The sequence below is a fragment of the Leptodactylus fuscus genome, chromosome 6 (assembly GCF_031893055.1).
Source record: "Leptodactylus fuscus isolate aLepFus1 chromosome 6, aLepFus1.hap2, whole genome shotgun sequence".
NCBI classification, from domain to species: Eukaryota; Metazoa; Chordata; class Amphibia; order Anura; family Leptodactylidae; genus Leptodactylus; species Leptodactylus fuscus.
Genome location: NC_134270.1, coordinates 102574213 through 102592839, shown reverse-complemented (window position 1 = coordinate 102592839; position 18627 = coordinate 102574213). Strand labels below are relative to the sequence as shown.

General features: G+C 44.7%; 1 protein-coding gene across 1 annotated transcript in view; it reads right to left on the bottom strand.

Moving 5' to 3' along the window:
• Nucleotides 1-18627, bottom strand: part of MYLK2 (myosin light chain kinase 2) — a 29746-nt gene that overhangs the window by 5209 nt on the left and 5910 nt on the right. The window contains exons 4-11 of the mRNA XM_075279056.1: nt 18012-18277; nt 12057-12162; nt 11466-11559; nt 10696-10805; nt 9003-9144; nt 7457-7527; nt 7252-7380; nt 6727-6879 (exon numbers count right to left, since the gene is read on the bottom strand). Of these exons, the coding sequence (XP_075135157.1) occupies nt 6727-6879; nt 7252-7380; nt 7457-7527; nt 9003-9144; nt 10696-10805; nt 11466-11559; nt 12057-12162; nt 18012-18277 (1071 nt within the window). The remainder of the gene's footprint in view (nt 1-6726; nt 6880-7251; nt 7381-7456; nt 7528-9002; nt 9145-10695; nt 10806-11465; nt 11560-12056; nt 12163-18011; nt 18278-18627) is intronic.

Here is an 18627-nt window from a genome sequence, read left to right as displayed (position 1 = left end):
TCCTGCAGTGCCAGACGTGTCCCACTGCTTAAGCCAGTACATGTCCGGGCCCATCTGAAGTTTGCTAGAGAGCATTTGGAGGATCCAGAAGAGTATTGGGAGAATGTCCTATGGTCTGATGAAACCAAACTGGAACTGTTTGGTAGAAACACAACTTTTCGTGTTTGGAGGAAAAAGAATACTGAGTTGCATCCATCAAACACCATACCTACTGTAAAGAATGGGGGTGGAAACATCATGCTTTGGGGCTGTTTCTCTGCAAAGGGGCCAGGACGACTGATCCGGGTACGTGAAAGAATGAATGGGGCCATGTATTGTGAGATTTTGAGTGCAAACCTCCTTCCATTAGCAAGGGCATTGAAGATGAAACGTGGCTGGGTCTTCCAACATGACAATGATCCAAAGCACACCGCCAGGGCAACGAAGTAGTGGCTTTGTAAGAAGCATTTCAAGGTCCTGGAGTGGCCTAGCCAGTCTCCAAATCTCAACCCTATAGAAAACCTTTGGAGGGAGTTGAAAGTCCGTGTTGCCAAGCGACAGCCCCAAAACATCACTGCTCTAGAGATCTGCATGGAGGAATGGGCCAACATACCAAGAACAGTGTGTGCCAACCTTGTGAAGACTTACAGAAAACGTTTGACCGCTGTCATTGCCAACAAAGGATATATAACAAAGTATTGAGATGAAATTTTGTTACTGACCAAATACTTATTTTCCACCATAATTTGCAAATAAATTCTTACAAAATCAGACAATGTGATTTTCTGGATTTGTTTTCTCATTTTGTCTCTCATAGTTGAGGTCTACCTATGATGTAAATTACAGACGCCTCATCTTTTTAAGTGGTGGAACTTGCACTATTGGTGACTGACTAAATACTTTTTTGCCCCACTGTATATATATATATATATATATATATATATATATATATATATATATATATTGTGGTAAAGTGTACGGTAAGGTGGTGGACGGAGTGTATATCTCGCCTGGTTTCCTCAGCCAGGTGAGATAAAGGAAAGCCAGGGTAATCATGTTCTAGCAGAGCATAGTCTGCTGGAACTCTTGTTCCTTATTATGGGCTGGCTTTTCTGGACTGGAGGGCAGGTTGGTAGTGGGAGCCTTCCAGTCCACACCCTTACTCCACCACGGGTTTTGCCCTGAGTCTGGGGCATTCACAGGTGAGGCTTCCTCAGGACTATTTACTGGGGAAGGAAGCTCAGTTAGGAGCCTGGTACACACATGGGGAGTGTGAGCAAAACACTCCTGAGACAAGCAGGTATTGTGTGGATGTGGACCTGCTTATATGGTGACTCAACCTGTTCTAGGTCAGAGAGGTAACCTGCTGTTTAGGTAGAGCCGGACAAGGCTTAGGTTTTCTTTGTTGTTTTGTTAGTTTGCTGGCACCGTGTTTTATGCCGAAAACCCAAATAAAACACTGGACTTGTTTATCGTACTACCTGTCTGCATGGTGTCATTGCCGTTCCCAACCGGGTGAGCTGAACCCCTTACAATTGGTGGAGGACGCGGGGCACAACGGCATAACAGAAGTCTGGACAGTTGTGTGTGGCAGACATTAAAGGAGCCAGAGGTATATGTCCTGGGTGAAAGCTGCTGCAACTTTGCAAGGACAGTCCAATACCATGGAGGAGGTATTAAAGCAGTTGGTACAAGTCCAGATGCAGCAACAACAGGTCCAGGCGCAACAACAACAGACCCAGGCGCAACAACAACAGGCCCTGGCGCAGCAACAACAGGCCCAGGCGCAACAACTACAGGCCCTGGCGCAGCAACAGGAAACAAACCGCCTGTTAATGGAGCAGTTGGCTGCGCTCCGAGAGTCTGGCACAACTCAAGCCCGACGAATGGAGGTAAGCCTGCCTGAGACTGCCAAGGTAAAGAGGGCTGTACAGCAGGTGTTGCAGAAAATGACATCCGATGATGACGCCGAGGCCTACCTCACGGTGTTTGAGAGAGTGGCAGAGAGAGAGGGTCTGCCGAGTGCAGAGTGGGCAGATGTGATTGCGCCCTTCCTCTCCGGTGAACCCCAAAAGGCCTACTATGACCTCAGGGAGCAGGATGTCCGGGACTATACCAAACTAAAGTTTGAGATCCTTGCTCGCCTGGGTGTCACACCAGCAGTTCGCGCTAGGAGAGTGCACAGTTGGACCTACACCATTGACAAACCCACCAGGTTCCAGATGTACGACCTAATCCATCTGGTACGCAAATGGCTGGAACCAGAGACCTGCACACCCGCCCAAATCGTGGAAAAGGTGGTCGTCGATCGCTTCTTCAGGGCGCTGCCGGCAGAGCTACAACGCTGGGTTGGACACGGGGACCCCAAGACTGCTGATCAACTGGTCAACCTGGTGGAAAGGTACATAGCGACCGAGGACTTCCTCCATGATGTTCCCACAGCACCTACTCCTCTCAGGACTGCCCGTCCCGTGACATCGGTGGGTAAGAAGGGTACAGTGGGAGGAGTGTGGAAAAGTGCGAGAGGGAACAGGGCTCTGAACCTCGGGCGAGGGCAAAAGACTGAACTTGAACCTAAGCGGCCCACAGGTCCTAGAAGAAACTCCCTGTTGAAAAGGCCTGGGTCCCTCCAGTGCTGGAGGTGTTATGAGTGGGGACATGTGGCCGCCCATTGCCCTCTTACTTCAGAGCTCATGGAGTGTGACGCTAATAGGCGGCAGTCGCTATTTGCTGTACCGGTGTGTGCAGCCATGCCAGGGACTGAGCCACATGCATGCATGTTAAGGGTTAATGACCGCTCGGCAACAGCCCTGCTGGACTCTGGTAGCTCAGTGACTTTGGTTAAAGCCAGCCTTGTGACTGGGGACTATATACCAGGCAAACAGGTGAAAGTATTGTGCATCCATGGGGATATTATAGCTTACCCTGTGGCCTCAGTTCAACTGGTAACTCCCTCTGGGACTGTGACCTATGAGGTCGGTGTGGTAAAACGGCTCATGTATGAGGTGATTTTGGGCCGTGATTTCCCATTGTTTTGGGAATTATGGAAGAAAGGTAACACTCCTGCTGCCAGTGAAGTAACTCCAGCAGAATCTGTTCCTTTCTCTGAAAATAATGGTTCATGTGCAGGGACCCCTGGAAATGGTAAAACTAATTTGGGGAAAAATGTGAATGAACCTGAGGTGTGCAATGATGAATGGTTCCCCCTGCAAGTGCTAGCCGGGGAAGAAGAAGAAACTTCCCCACCAGGGCAGCAGGTGCTAGATTTAGGAGTGTCTCGGGGTAACTTTGGGACTGAGCAAGTGAGAGACCCCACTTTGAGTACTGCACGTGCAAATGTCACGGTAATAAATGGTGTACCACAGGATCCCGAAGCTGACCACAAATTTCCACACTTTTCTATGAATAGGGACCTGGTGTATCGAGTCACCAAGTGTAACAATGAAATTGTGGAACAGCTTTTGGTGCCAAAACCGTACCGTCGCATGGTGCTAGATATGGCTCATAATCATGTGTTGGGTGGTCATTTAGGGACTAGTAAAACACAAGAGAGAGTCCTCCAACGGTTTTTTTGGCCTGGGGTATATGAAGAGGTGAGGAGGTACTGTGAGTCATGCCCCACGTGCCAATTAAGTGCCCCAACACCCCACTACCGTAGCCCGTTGGTGCCACTTCCCATCATTGAGGTACCATTTGAAAGAATTGCAATGGACCTGGTGGGGCCTCTAGTCAAATCCGCTAGGGGACATCAATACATTCTGGTTGTGTTAGACTATGCCACCAGGTACCCGGAGGCAGTTCCCTTAAGAAACATGGCCTCCAAAAATATAGCTCGAGAATTGTTTTTCATGTTCTCTCGCACAGGTATTCCCAAATAAATACTTACTGACCAGGGTACCCCCTTTATGTCGAACGTTATGAAAGAACTATGCAAATTGTTTAAAATCGCGCATATCCGTACATCAGTGTACCACCCCCAAACTGATGGTTTAGTGGAGAGGTTCAATAAAACCCTCAAACACATGTTGAAGAAGGTAGTGGAAAGGGATGGCCGGAACTGGGACTGTCTGTTACCATATCTTATGTTCTCCATCAGGGAGGTACCCCAAGCATCTACAGGGTTCTCCCCCTTTGAGTTAGTTTATGGCCGGCATCCAAGGGGTTTGCTAGATATTGCCAAAGAGACCTGGGAGGCTGAGGCCACCCCATATAAAAGTGTCATTGAACACGTGGCCCAGATGAAGGACCGAATAGAGACAGTGATGCCCATTGTCAGGGAGCATATGCAAAAAGCTCAGGAGTCCCAGAGCAGGATTTACAACAGGTCTGCCCGGGTGAGGACCTTTAATCCAGGGGACCGGGTCCTAGTTCTAGTTCCCACCATTGAGAGTAAGTTTCTGGCAAAGTGGCAGGGTCCCTATGAGATTGTTGAAAAGGTGAGTGAGGTGAATTACAAGGTGCATCAGCCAGGCAGGAGAAAACCCTTCCAGATTTACCACATAAACCTCATCAAGCCGTGGAAGGATAGAGAGGCTTTGGTAGCCACCCCGACTGTGGTTAAGGAAGTGTTACAGCCAATTCCCCCAGTAAGAATAGGAGAGGCCCTGTCAGGACACCAGAAGCAGGAGGTAAAGGAGTTCCTACAGCACAACAGGGGCAAGTTTTCTGACATACCCGGCCGTACTCACCTGATAAAACATCATATTAAAACTGAGCCCCATACTAAAGTGAGCCTGAAGCCGTACAGGATACCAGAAGCCCGCAGAGTGGCAGTATCCTCTGAGGTCAAGCGCATGCTTGAACTGGGAGTTATTGAGGAGTCAAACAGCGAATGGTCAAGCCCCATTGTACTAATCCTAAAGCCCATTGGACATGGAGGTTCTGTAATGACTTCAGGAAATTAAATGAGGTTTCAAAATTTGATGCGTACCCCATGCCCCGAGTGGATGAACTGATAGAGAGGCTGGGGAGTGCCCGTTACATCACAACACTTGACCTTACAAAGGGTTACTGGCAGATACCATTATCTGATGAGGCAAAAGAAAAGACTGCATTCTCCACTCCGGAAGGCCTGTTCCAATATGTAGCGATGCCATTTGGGTTACATGGGGCCCCTGCTACATTTCAGAGGCTGATGGATCTGATCTTGAGACCACACCGTGATTATGCCGCTGCCTACCTGGACGATGTGGTCATTTTTTCGCCTGATTGGAAAAGTCACCTCTGTAAGGTACAGGCCGTCCTAGATGCCATCAGTGATGCAGGCCTGACCATAAACCCTGAGAAGTGTGCAGTGGGTCTGGAGGAAGCAAAATACCTGGGCTACATTATTGGTAAGGGATTGGTTAAGCCCCAGATAAATAAAATTGAGGCGATACAGAATTGGCCCAGACCGCTAACGAAAAAACAGGTCAGGGCCTTCCTGGGCATTGCCAGATACTACCGCCGGTTTGTGCCCAATTTTGCTTCCATTACATCACCATTGACGGACTTAACAAAGGGCGGTAAGTCAGTCATGGTAAAATGGACCCCAGAGGCTGAGAAGGCTTTTCAGAGTCTAAAGTCCGCTCTGTGTGAACAGCCAGTGCTAATCTCCCCAGATTTCAGAAAACAGTTTCTGGTTCAGACTGATGCATCTGATACAGGGTTGGGAGCCGTCCTGTCACAGGTGGTAAATGGGGAAGAACACCCAGTGATGTACCTGAGTAGGAAACTGACCCCAGCGGAGAAAAATTATGCCATAGTGGAGAGAGAGTGTCTGGCCATCAAGTGGGCCCTAGAGTCCCTAAAATATTATCTGCTGGGTAGAAAGTTTGTGTTGGTGACAGATCACGCTCCACTGGCCTGGATGAAGCAAAATAAGGAGAGAAATGCCAGGGTGACCAGATGGTTTCTCTCCTTACAAAACTTCTGTTTCGAACTTGAACATAGACCAGGGAAATTGCAAGGAAATGCGGATGCATTGTCCAGGGTCTGCTGTCTGTTCAGTAAAAATGCCCAGACCTCTGGTCTGGAGAAGAGGGGGGGGATATGTGGTAAAGTGTACGGTAAGGTGGTGGACGGAGTGTATATCTCGCCTGGTTTCCTCAGCCAGGTGAGATAAAGGAAAGCCAGGGTAATCATGTTCTAGCAGAGCATAGTCTGCTGGAACTCTTGTTCCTTATTATGGGCTGGCTTTTCTGGACTGGAGGGCAGGTTGGTAGTGGGAGCCTTCCAGTCCACACCCTTACTCCACCACGGGTTTTGCCCTGAGTCTGGGGCATTCACAGGTGAGGCTTCCTCAGGACTATTTACTGGGGAAGGAAGCTCAGTTAGGAGCCTGGTACACACAAGGAGTGTGAGCAAAACACTCCTGAGACAAGCAGGTATTGTGTGGATGTGGACCTGCTTATATGGTGACTCAACCTGTTCTAGGTCAGAGAGGTAACCTGCTGTTTAGGTAGAGCCGGACAAGGCTTAGGTTTTCTTTGTTGTTTTGTTACTTTGCTGGCACCGTGTTTTATGCCGAAAACCCAAATAAAACACTGGACTTGTTTATCGTACTACCTGTCTGCATGGTGTCATTGCCGTTCCCAACCGGGTGAGCTGAACCCCTTACAATATATATATATATATTAGTGGTGGGTGACAATGTGGGTACAGAGGTGGTGAAATCGGTTATTGCACCCACCCCCAGAAGTGTGGCGCTATAATGCACATCATTCATTCTAAGATAAAAGACTTTTATTAGAACATCTGGGTTCTGACCTCTTGTCTCTCACCAGTAGATGGGATATAAAGTCTTTGGCTTCTTCTGATACCAGCTCAAAGGGTTCTTCATCAAAGTCTGCCTCTCCCAGCAACACATTGTTCATTGTCTCAGTGTCATTGGCTCCCAGAAATGGAGACAATCCACTTACCCTACAGGGACCCAAGAAATGGTAGATGAGACCAAATAGTTACATGCACACAGGGATAACATTACTGTAATACTGCCTCCTATGTACAAGGATATACCTATTATAATACTGCCCAGAAATACTGAACACCAATATAATTACAATACTACTACAATATAGCTAAGTTTCCAATACTATTGCTATATATTTAGGCCTTAAGTTGTATTAACACGACAGAAAACAAAGTTACGTAATGTAACCCTAATACTGCCAATTGTGCACAAAAACATAGGAATAATACTGTACCCTATAGTTACTATAATATATCTCCAAACTATATATACCCACACAGGTACAGTAGAGTATATAGACATGTCACACCATATAATATTACATCATGTATGTGATGACACCAACACTCCACATGTCTGTTGGGAATGAGACGTGGTCAAAGTTGATGACTTCTGGTGACAGAAATTCGGCCGTCCCAAATGAAACCTTTAGCTTGTTTTGCGGCTTATACCTATGGGACAGATGAGGATAGTTACACAGAAAAATGGCACCAAGTTATACTACAGAGAAATGTGTTTAGAACTCACCTTCGGGCAAGGCCAAAGTCTATGATTTTCACCTTGTGGCTGATGGGAGACACACAGACTATGTTTTCTGGCTGTGAGTAAGAGAACGTGAAAAATGTAGATATTACATAGATAATAATGCTATATTTTTATTCAGCATTACGATGCCCTGCCACTTCTTTCCTACTATTTTACCTAGTGTCAGTCTTTACTGGATGTTTGTAATTCTGTTCATGAAGAAAAGAACGAAGCATTTCTTTTCATTCCCATCCAGCTTTCCACAACACCTGAATGTTAAGTAATTTCACATTTTTATGCACCGCAATTTCCTCCCTCTATCATCTTCAGGTGTCGGTCTACACTGTAGGTCTTGCTTTCCATTCAAGACCAAGACCAGCATATAGTTACAACCGATGGGTGGGGGATTAACCCTTTTAGCAAGTTTTCTGTCTCACGATTAAACCCCTGTAGATATCTGTCATTAATGGCAGCTGGTGCCATCCTCTGGTCCTGAGCCAGGACGTGGGAAAGTGTTAGACTTGTAAGCAGGCAGACAGAAGGCTCCCTAACCTAATAGTACACTGGTGTTAGATGTCACTCGATAAATAAAGCTACTGTGTAGACTTGGGGGACATTGATAACAAGAGCTGTCCAGAGCCTGCATGTGCAATAAACAGATCTCCCCTCCAGCAAATCTTCTCCTGGTCCTTGGTTACAGGGAAACAACTTGCTGTGAGTATTTCGCAAAGGTTACAGGTCATTTATGCTGTAAGTAAACTGATGGAGCTCTCCACCTAATCCCTGGGGATTTGTATCCTAGGAGTCTCATAGGTTCCTATTAATATGCCTAGGCTCCTTCACCCTTAGGGAGGCTTCACAAACAGGCCTGTGACTATATATCACTTAGAATCTGACATGGGTGGGAATCTGAGCCGTAGGGTTACTAAAGGTTCAGATTCTGACAGTCTTTTAAAATTGAAAAATCTTGCAGCTTCTGGAACATATAGGCCTGTGATAGAAAAGTGCGTCATGGATGCAGGATGATGTGGAGGGGATTATTCGTATGAAATGTAATGTTTGGTAAGTATAAGAAAGATGTGAAGAGACCCGTATATTAAAGGTGTTTTCTGTTACTAAGTTATTGATTACCTATCTTTATCCAACAGCCAGCACCCCCACTGACCAGCTGTCTGAGGAGACCGCAGTGCTCAAACAAGTGCTCCGATCTATGCAATGCTTATGGATCATAGACCTGTACATTGTAACAGTGGGTCATCAATAATTTAGTCCCTGAAAACCACTTTAACCCCTAACAGTCAAAAGAAAATTGCAAAATTCTTCCTTAAAATGACATATTTTTTTCTGGTGGAAGTTCTTGCCATACGTGACCACTAAGACCAATGAGGACTAAGAAAAGGACTTGGTATTTTTCACCTTCCCCTGCCTCCTGGCAAAAATCTGTAATTTCTGGACAACCCCTTTAACTGTGAATGTGTCTGTCATAGATGGCAGAATTCACAATTTAGCTTTGATGTAACTAGGTTAGGACATTATATCACTGACATACCTTTAGATCCAGGTGAAGCACATACATCTGATGCATATAGAAGATTCCCTCACAAATTTGGCGCACAAAGACCATGGCATCCACTTCCATCAGCTGGTAACTGTCATCAATAATCCTCATAAATAGCTCCCCTCCGCCTACACTGCACAGCATGGGTGTAATGTTGTGATACCAGAGAGAAAGGGGATTGAATGAAGAAAACAGACAGAATATAAGAATCAGGGTTCACTAATAAGATGATGGCGTTTACTTTATGTCTAATCTACACTGGTAAAACCGATTGTCTATGACTGGCTGCCAGGTTCTGTCCTTGTCTATTCCTGTCTCAGCCTTCAGGTGGTAATCTGGAGTAAGGGAAACAAATGTGGGTATTCTACACTGTTTCCAAAATTCCCATAGGGGTTAACAGCAGTTATGGAAACACCTATTTATTTCTATAGGAAACAATGTCAAACAGCACCATTCATTTCAATCCGTTACTCCTAACTTGGTGATCGAGAGAACGAGCCTCATATACTCATGTTTCGCCACAATAGGAATTCCAATTTAATTGCATACCCCTTGGCCATTCAGAGATTGTTACAAAAAGTCCCTTAAAGGGGTTGTCCTGGATATTTTAGTGCTGAGGCAGGAGACCAGGGAAGACGAAACCCTGAATAAACAAAAAACATATTCACCTTTCCTCTATGCTGTAGTGTCACTTGCCGCTGTCCAGGGGACTTGTTCTAGTGTATGTCCTCGCTGCATGTGACCACTGAGGCCAATCAGTGGTTTCAGCAGTCCAAGGAGATGACCCAAGATGTCACTGGTGACTTTTACAATTGACGTCCCGTGTCCTTTCCTGTATATACTGAGGCTACTGTGGCTTCAGTGGTCACATGTGGTTAGGACTGGAACAAGCCCCTGGGCCTCGTTGGACTAGATAGTGGCAGGGGACACTGGAGCATAGGGGATGGGTGAGCCACTAAAATAACCTGTACAACTCCTAGAACTTATTTTGGCTCTTAACACAAGCACAATTCATCACCAGGCCCACATTTCTGCTGGGGACTATAACAAAGGCATGTGCTGCCTCTATGAAAGACGCCACTGCCGTCCCAAGCAATGATTAGTAGAAAGAGGAGAAGTTAGCTACTTCCTGCCTCACTGATGGCTCATAGCTACTTGACATATTGACAACGTGCTACAGTTTATGGGCAAATATTCAGTCAACATGTGATTCAGAGCCAGAAAGAACTAAGGGCTCGTTCACATGGTGTAATGTGCCGCGTGGTGTGGCACGTGTACGCCGCGTGACCCTTTGCGTGCCGCACACGCTCTTATTCATTTCAATGGGAACGGGAATCGTATGTGCCGCGCTAGTTTGCGGCCGTGAATAAATGCACGGCCGCAAACTAGCGCGGCGCATACGATCCCCGCTCCCATTGAAATGAATGGGAGCGTGTACGGCACGCAAAGGGTCACGCGGCGTACACATGCCACATCACGCGGCACGTTACACCGTGTGAACGAGCCCTGGTAGAGAAATCCTCTATGACCCTCTGACAGTTAGTATGGCTGACACTGGAGTCAAACAAATGATTCCTTTCCTAAATAATACATTTAGGAGAATTATAAAGCACAAATAAGTTGCCACAAGCATGTTTAACCTTTAAAAACATTATATCTGTATTCTGCATTGTATATAGCTTACTATTCCAAGAACAGGAAAAGTTCAGTTGGAGTTTCTAAAGCATCAAACATCTGGATGATATTCGGGTGATGCAGCTGGTTCATTACATTTATCTCATTTAGTGCCATTTCCTGCAAAACACAGAGATTCAATAATAGCTATATATATATATGTATATATATAATATATATATATATATATATATATATATATATATATATATATATATACCATATACACACACAATGCACACATATACACATAAGCTGTATGAGGGCTCCCTCTCAGTGGGGCCATAATGCTGGATGTGAGGCAGGATCTACAAAGCGTGGTAGGGCTAAATTCAAACACTGCAGACTTTCCACTCCAAAAATTACAGAACAAGATTTGTGAACAGGGTTTTCAAAAACCTTTCCACATCTAGCAGAAAAAATTCTGCAGAAAATTGAGCATACTGTTCTTTATATTGGCACGTCAATTATGTTGCAGATTTGTCACAAGTTTTCTCTTGCGTTTCCAATCTTCTGCCATGTGTGAACCTAAATGTTATTATAGTTGTTACATACAGGGCCCCCAACACTGATGATATGGGCTTATAAGTGTACAGTTGTTAGAAAGTTGGCTTGTGTCAGTCACAGCCATGGAAGTAAATCTCTCTCTCAATACTGGGATTATTTTGACATAAAGTAGTGGAGTACATGATCATCTATGGCTGATAACAGAGAGCAATAGATTGCATTGCAAATGAAGAGAAGACTGCACATTCAGTAAAGGCTGAAGTTCCTTATTACCCGATCTCGTTCACTCTGAATTTTCAATACTTTGGCTACAAGTTGGAGGCCGCTCGACTTCTCTGTGCACACGTGGACCTCTCCAAACCGACCCCTGCTCAAAAAGTAAGGGTTAGTCCAGATGTATCACATATGTGGGAATGTTTCTTTAATATGATTAATGTTTGTCATAATACGCCCCATGGAATAACTGCCCAAAGATGTGGTATATTGCATATATCTAGATGAAGAAATGGCCATCAAAATTTGTCCCAGCTAATAACACTGAAAATAATGCACCTCTCAGTGACTACCTGAGGCACCACTGTGTTGTACCATCTCATGTGCAAAGAATTATGGGATATACCAGGATGCCACATTGCAATCCTTTACACTGTCTTACTATGTGGTCCTTACTATAAAAGGGAAATATAAAAGTTGGCCTTAGAGCCTCTGATAACATTGACAAGCTGATCTGATAGGTTGCCCTGCAGTTCTTGCTAAATAAATTTGCAACTTCCTTTAATCTCTTTAAGCATTCTCCAAAACTACATTTTAACTTGGGGGGGCTTTACTTTTCTCCATGTTGTGTACCTGGATAAACTATCTCACCCTCCAATGATGTCATCCATGTTCAGCTCATACAGGTCAGTGACATTTCCAGTTCGGAGAGTTACCATACGGTGAGGAAAAGGAGCTGGGGGCGGAGGGCAGTCATCTGTCATAATGCAAATACATTTTATTTATTAATATTTCATCTTCAGAGAAGTATTAATCAAACATATGCGGTCCCCTATCTGGAAAGTAGAGGATTCTGGCATAGTCATGCTCCCTTTCCATTTGGCCACTCTACTGGGGAGGGGAGGGTAGTCATTCCCCCTTCACACCCCACCTGAATGTGAATTTATGTAATCAGCCTGTGGGATCCTGGACAAGCTCTTTAAAGGGGTTGTCCCATCACAAGGATCCTATCTATACTGCTTGTTAATGTGGATGTAAGACTTTTCCTAAATACACTGCTTCAGCAAAACTGCTTTGTTTGTCCACTATCTTACTTTATTCAATTCTTTGTGGCCACAGCCCTGACTTAGCTGCTCATGAGTCAAGTGATGTATCTGCTGCTTTCAGGGGAGGGAGGAGGGGCTAAGTGCACAGGAGCGAGCCTGTGTATCTAGCTATTCCTGTGTCTACACCACGTGACCTAGCTTCCTGCTATCAGATAGGGGAGAGGAGCTGCTTTCATTTCTTCTGTTCTCCCAGTTATCAGGCTAGCTAATGCAATTGTGTTCATTATGGCAGAGACAGGCAGTCTCTGTATGTAACACAGAATGGAGTTGCTGCCGCCTGTACTTCATAGTCCAATATGGGTGGGCGGAGCTACACTCTAATTTGGGGGCGGAGCTAAACGGCAGGTTGCATGTGAAACCCCGCCCACCAAATGATGCAAAAAAACCAGGAAGTAAGAAGATTTTACAGCAGTAAAGACTACTGAGTATGCGAGGTGGGAATACCCCTTTAAAACAACGCCCCATTAATGACAAACCCCATAGGTGGCTAATCCCGACCCTACTGGTCTAACCCCGCCATAACTTTCTGAAGTCCCTTGACTGACAGCAGCCAGGGGTTTAAAGGAGGAGTGGATGGGGGTCTCTGACTGTCCACACTTGGTAAGCAGCAGTAATGTATAAGGAGCCATTTAGGAGTCAAAAGAACTGGCTCTTTTTAGTGAGAAGATCCAAATCATCCAGCTCACTAAAAAGAGTCGAGGTTCTCAGCAGTCATTTGTAACATATCTGTCTGTCTATAATGTTGTATTGTTGCTAATAAAGTTAATTGAAAAATGTCAACAAACTACCTCGAAACTTTCAAAAGATAGAAAGAGGGACTGAATGTGCGGGGCTCTATGTGCGCCACTGGAAATTTAACTCCACTCACTTCTATGTTCACTACACCTATTCTCATCCATTTTCCTGTGTGCCCCCACACAGTATAATCTTCCTACAGTCATCCTATTATATGCCCCCACATTATAATGTTCCCCTCCAATTACCCCACTAGAGGGGGACATTAAACTGGGGCAGCTGGAGGGGGACATTAAACTGGGGGTAGTTCAATGGGGACATTAAACAGGGGGCAACTACAGGCAGAGATGTCCTCCTCCAGCTACCCCCATGGTTTAATTTCCTTCTCCAGTTGCCCCCAGTTTAATGTCCCCTTCCAAATTACCCCTAGTTTAATATCCCCGTTCAGCGAACCCCACTGTTTAATGTCCCCTTCAGGCTGCCACCAGCTTAATGTCACCCTTCATCTGCACCCCCCCAGTTTAATGCCCCCTCCATCTGCCTCCAGTTTAATGCCCCCTCCATCTGTCTCCAGTTTAATACCCCCTCCATCTACCTCCAGTTTAATGTCACACTTTTAGCATCCCCCCTGCATCTGCCCCCCTAGTTTAATATTCCTCTTCATGTCCCCTCAGTTTAATGCCCCCTCCATCTGCCCCAGTTGAATGTTCCCCACTCCATCTGCCCCAAGTTTAATACCCCTCTCCATCTGCCCCCAATTTAATGTCATCTGGCTTCAGTTTAATGCCCCCTTCATCTGTCTCCAATTAAGCATAATAAAATATTGAGACTCAGCTCTCCTTGCTCCCCTGCTGCTCTGTGAAATCTCTTGTCCCAGACAGTTCAGAGACCTGCAGGTGCGATGTCAGTGACATCATCACATCGCGCCCGCAAATGAGATCATACCAGGACTTACCTCCTGCCGACTGGAACTGCAGGACAAGACTCGGAATCCAGGACTGTCCCACTGAATACGGACCAGTTGGAAGGTATGTAGTAATACTTTATATACAATGACAGAACTGATGATCAGATGATGCTTTAATAATATTTTATGTATTCTGTGTGTCAGTGTACTGCTATTAACCTGTCTCCTGGTTCTTCGCAAAGCACACTGACCTACCGCACATACAGAAATCACAGAAACACATAGCACCTCTCAGACACACTACAGTCATTACTGTCTCCCATCTCTTCTCTCTTGTCTTAAAATGGCCACCAAACACTACAATGAGATTCTCAAAACCACCCTGGATAAAGTAGCACCCTTGACCATCCGAAAATCCCAACAGAAACACCAGCAACCTTGACACACTCCTCCGACATGTTTTCTTCAGCTGTGCTCAAGATGTGAAAATCTAACACATCTTCACTTTAAGTTTATGCTCAAATCCTATAAGTCTGCCCTTCACCTTACCAAACAAGTTTTCTTCACCACTCTCATCTTGAATAACCTAAATGACTCTTTGACACCTTTCACTCCAAAATCTAGAACATCCGGCAGGAAATAGCTCAATCTCCAAGCAGCATCAGTCCCCATCCCTTCCTTGATCCTTATTGTGAACTACTATTATTTGACCCAGTAACAGAAGAAGAAGTCTCCCAACTCCTTTCCTCTTCTCACCCTGCTACTTGCACAAGTGATCCAATCCAATTACACATTCTCTGGCCTACTGTTACAACTCATCTTACTAAAATTTTTAACAATTCTCTTTCTTCTGAAATCTTTCCCTCCTCCTTCAAGCATGCTGTCATAACCCCAGTACTGAAAAAACCCTCCCTTGACCCATCCTGTGCTGCTAACTACCGACCCTTTGCTAACCTCCCCTTCGTCTCGAAACTCCCGGGACGCTTGGTCTATTTCTACCTAATCCGCTATGTCTCTGCTAACTCTCTTCTGGACACTTACAATCAGGTTTCATACACTACAGTCTACAGAAACAATCCTCACAAAAGTCACCAACGATCTTCTGACACGTAAATCTAAAGGGAACTAATCACTACTTATTCTTCTGGATGTGACCGCAGCATTTGACACTGTAGACCACCAAATTCTCAATATGCTCCACTCTATATGTCTTAGGGACACCGCTCTCTCTTGGTTTTCTTCCTATCTTTCTTGTCACATTTAGTGTATCATTTGCTAGTGTTATTTCTTCTCCTCTTCCCCTTACGGTTGGGGTTCTTTAATGCTCGTTCCTAGGCCCCTCATCTTCTTTCTGTACACAGACCCAATTGGACAAACCATCAACAGATTTGGCTAACGCTCTTGCCACCTGTACCTCAAAACCATCTCTAGAATTCGCCCTTTTCTCATCATAGAAACATCAAAAACCCTCATTGTCCCTCTGATTCTGTCTCATCTTCACTACTGCAATTCTCTTTTAGGCTAAGGCCCCACATTGCGGAAATGCAGCTTTTGTTGCAGATTTTGCTGTGGTTTTTTTTTTTTTACCCAAAACAAAGAATGGCTATAAAAGGAATCGGAAATACTCCAGTATAAGCCAAATTTTTCAGCCCAGTTTTTGGGCTGAAAAAGCCCCCCTCGGCTTATACTCGAGGGGGGTCTATGACCAGCCACAATATTAATGTATAGAATCTCCCATAAAATAGTGCAAAAAAAAAAAAAAGATTTAAAAAAAAATAAAAGTTCTAAATCACTCCTTTCCCTAGAATACATACAAAAGTAGAAAATGACTGTGAAACACATACACATTAGGTATCCCTGTGTCTGAAAGTGCCCGGTCTACTGAATATAGGGTAGCTGCAGTGCTCCTGTTCCGTCGGGAAGAGGTTAATAGGAGCACTGCAGATACCCTATATTCAGCCAGACTGAATTCCAAGTAGGGGGGAAAAAAAAACAGTCCTCAAGCTCAGGGAAGGGACAGACAGACAACCAAAACACCCCCTACCCTTTCCCAGCACCTACTGCACCCAAAGACTCTGACCATTTTAATTTTTGAAATTTTCCAGTAGCTGCTGCATCCCCCCCCCCCCCCTCCCAGGCTTATACTTGAGTCAATAAGTTTCCCCAGCTTTTTGTGGTAAAATTAGGGGCCTCGGCTTATATTCGGGTCGGCTTATACTCGAGTATATACGGTATATAGGAAGTTCTTATACTTCTACCTTCTGCTGAATCCACTCCTAACTTTGGCAGCAAAATCTGCAACAAAAAAAGCTGCGTTTCCGCAATGTGGGGCCTCGGCCTTAATTGGGCTTCCTCTTACTAAACTCTCCCCACTACAATCTGTTCTGAATGCAGCCGCCAGACTCGTTTTTCTGTCAAACTGGTACACAGATGCATTTAACTTGTGTCAGTCGATATATTGGTTGCCTATTTACCACACAATACAATATAAAATTATTACACTCCACAAATCCATCCGTAGTCCTGCGCCTCCCTATATCTCCTCTTCTTAAAACTGCTTACCGACCTAACTGTCCTCTCCATTCTGCCAATGACCTTAGACTTGCATCCTCTGTTATCTGAACATCCCACTCCTGTCTCCAAGACTTTTCTTGAGCTGCAGCGGTGCTCTAGAATGCTTTACCCCAACTACAGCAGCTTTAAAACTGCCCTAAAATCACATCTGTATAGTGCGGCTTATCACATGACCTGATCAGAGTGTAATGTGCGGAGGTGTAGAACAATAACACTTTTTATCCTTCCTCCTCTGTTCCTCAGATCCTCTCCTCTCCATCTAGAAGTTACACTACATTCCTTACACTTAGTATCTGTTTATTCACAGATACAGGCTGGTGACGGGTTTATACAGCTTCAGTTACATAACCTTTTCTATTAAAAGATGGCTGGACCATTGTAGCAAACAAACCCTCTGACCTATGGTGTCCCCCTATCGCCTCATAGATCGTAAGCTCTTAAGAGCAGAGCCCTCACACCTACTGTTTGATATGTTTATTTCTTTGTCACATTGTAATGTCTTATATTGTCTGTTCATGTGTCCTCTGATTTGTAAAGTTATGTGGAATATGTTTTGCACTTAGCTGAATAATAAATGTCACATGACCTATTTGAGGATCACATGACTAACGCCATGTTTAGTACTACAGTATTAAAGGAGTTTTCCCGTTATGGACATTTAACCCCTATCCACAGGACAAAGGATAAGTGTCTGATTGCTGGAGGCCCAATTGCTGGATTTCCCAGTGATCAGGGGAACAAAAGGCCTAAGGCCTCCTTGTGAATGGAGTGGTTGTGCACTCGCAATACCGCACTATATTCACTTCAGTTCCATTCAGTTCTACATTCTCCCACAGCTCCATGGAAGTGAATGGAGCCTGGTTAACGAAAGTTAACTTCTGGTCCTCCATCCTCCTGATCATTGGGGGACTTGCCGATTGATCAGACACTTATCCACTATCCTGTGAAAAGGGGATAAGTGTCCATAATGGGACCACTCCTTTAAGTCCCCCCCTATAAATTCTATGGATGCATTTCACAGTCTTTAGAGAAAGACTACTGCTTTGATAACATAAAAATGTGTGAGCAAAATGCGCTGGACAGTAATATGTATAATACCTTGTTCTCTACTAAGATACATTATAGAAACTGGAACATTTATATAAGTGCTACACAATTTCCACGGAAATCAATTAGCTACCTATGTAATACACGGATGTGCAGACTCTCCTAAGCCCTTCCCCCTCTATTGACCAAAAAATTCAGTAACCTCATAAAGTACCAATTTTAAATTTCCATCTTCACCTATTATTTTGAAGACATCTTGTCCAATTATGATCACTGGGCTCTGCAATTCTCTCTCCAGCGCTGCAGGACTTAGTGGAACGCCAAACTTAATCCCGGGGCTCAGCAGAGACAAATCAACAGCCCCCAGTTCTAGAGGTACCCTGCTGGATTCTGCATTGTTTCCTGTTGACAGTTTAAGATTGGATTTCAGTTTTGGGGCATCTGCTAGATGCTTATCATCTTTTCCAGGAGATCGTTCATTCTTGCTTATTTTAATGTCGGACCTATTGGGAAAGAAGGCAAGTGTCAGTACAACAATCTCCAACCTGTGACCCTTGAGGTATGCAAAACTACAACTCATGCCTGTACAGCCACAACTGTTGGGGGCTACCATGGTAGAAATAAAGAAAAACCTTAGAGTTTTATCTGTGCCTAAATGTTAACCAGTTTAGTTGCCTTATACTCTGCTCAAAAAAACAAAGGGAACACTCAAATAACACATCCTAGATCTGAATGAATGAAATATTCTCATGAAATACTTTGTTCTGTACAAAGTTGAATGTGATGACAACAAATCACACAAAAATCATCAATGAAAATAAAATTTATTAACCAATGGAGGCCTGGATTTGGA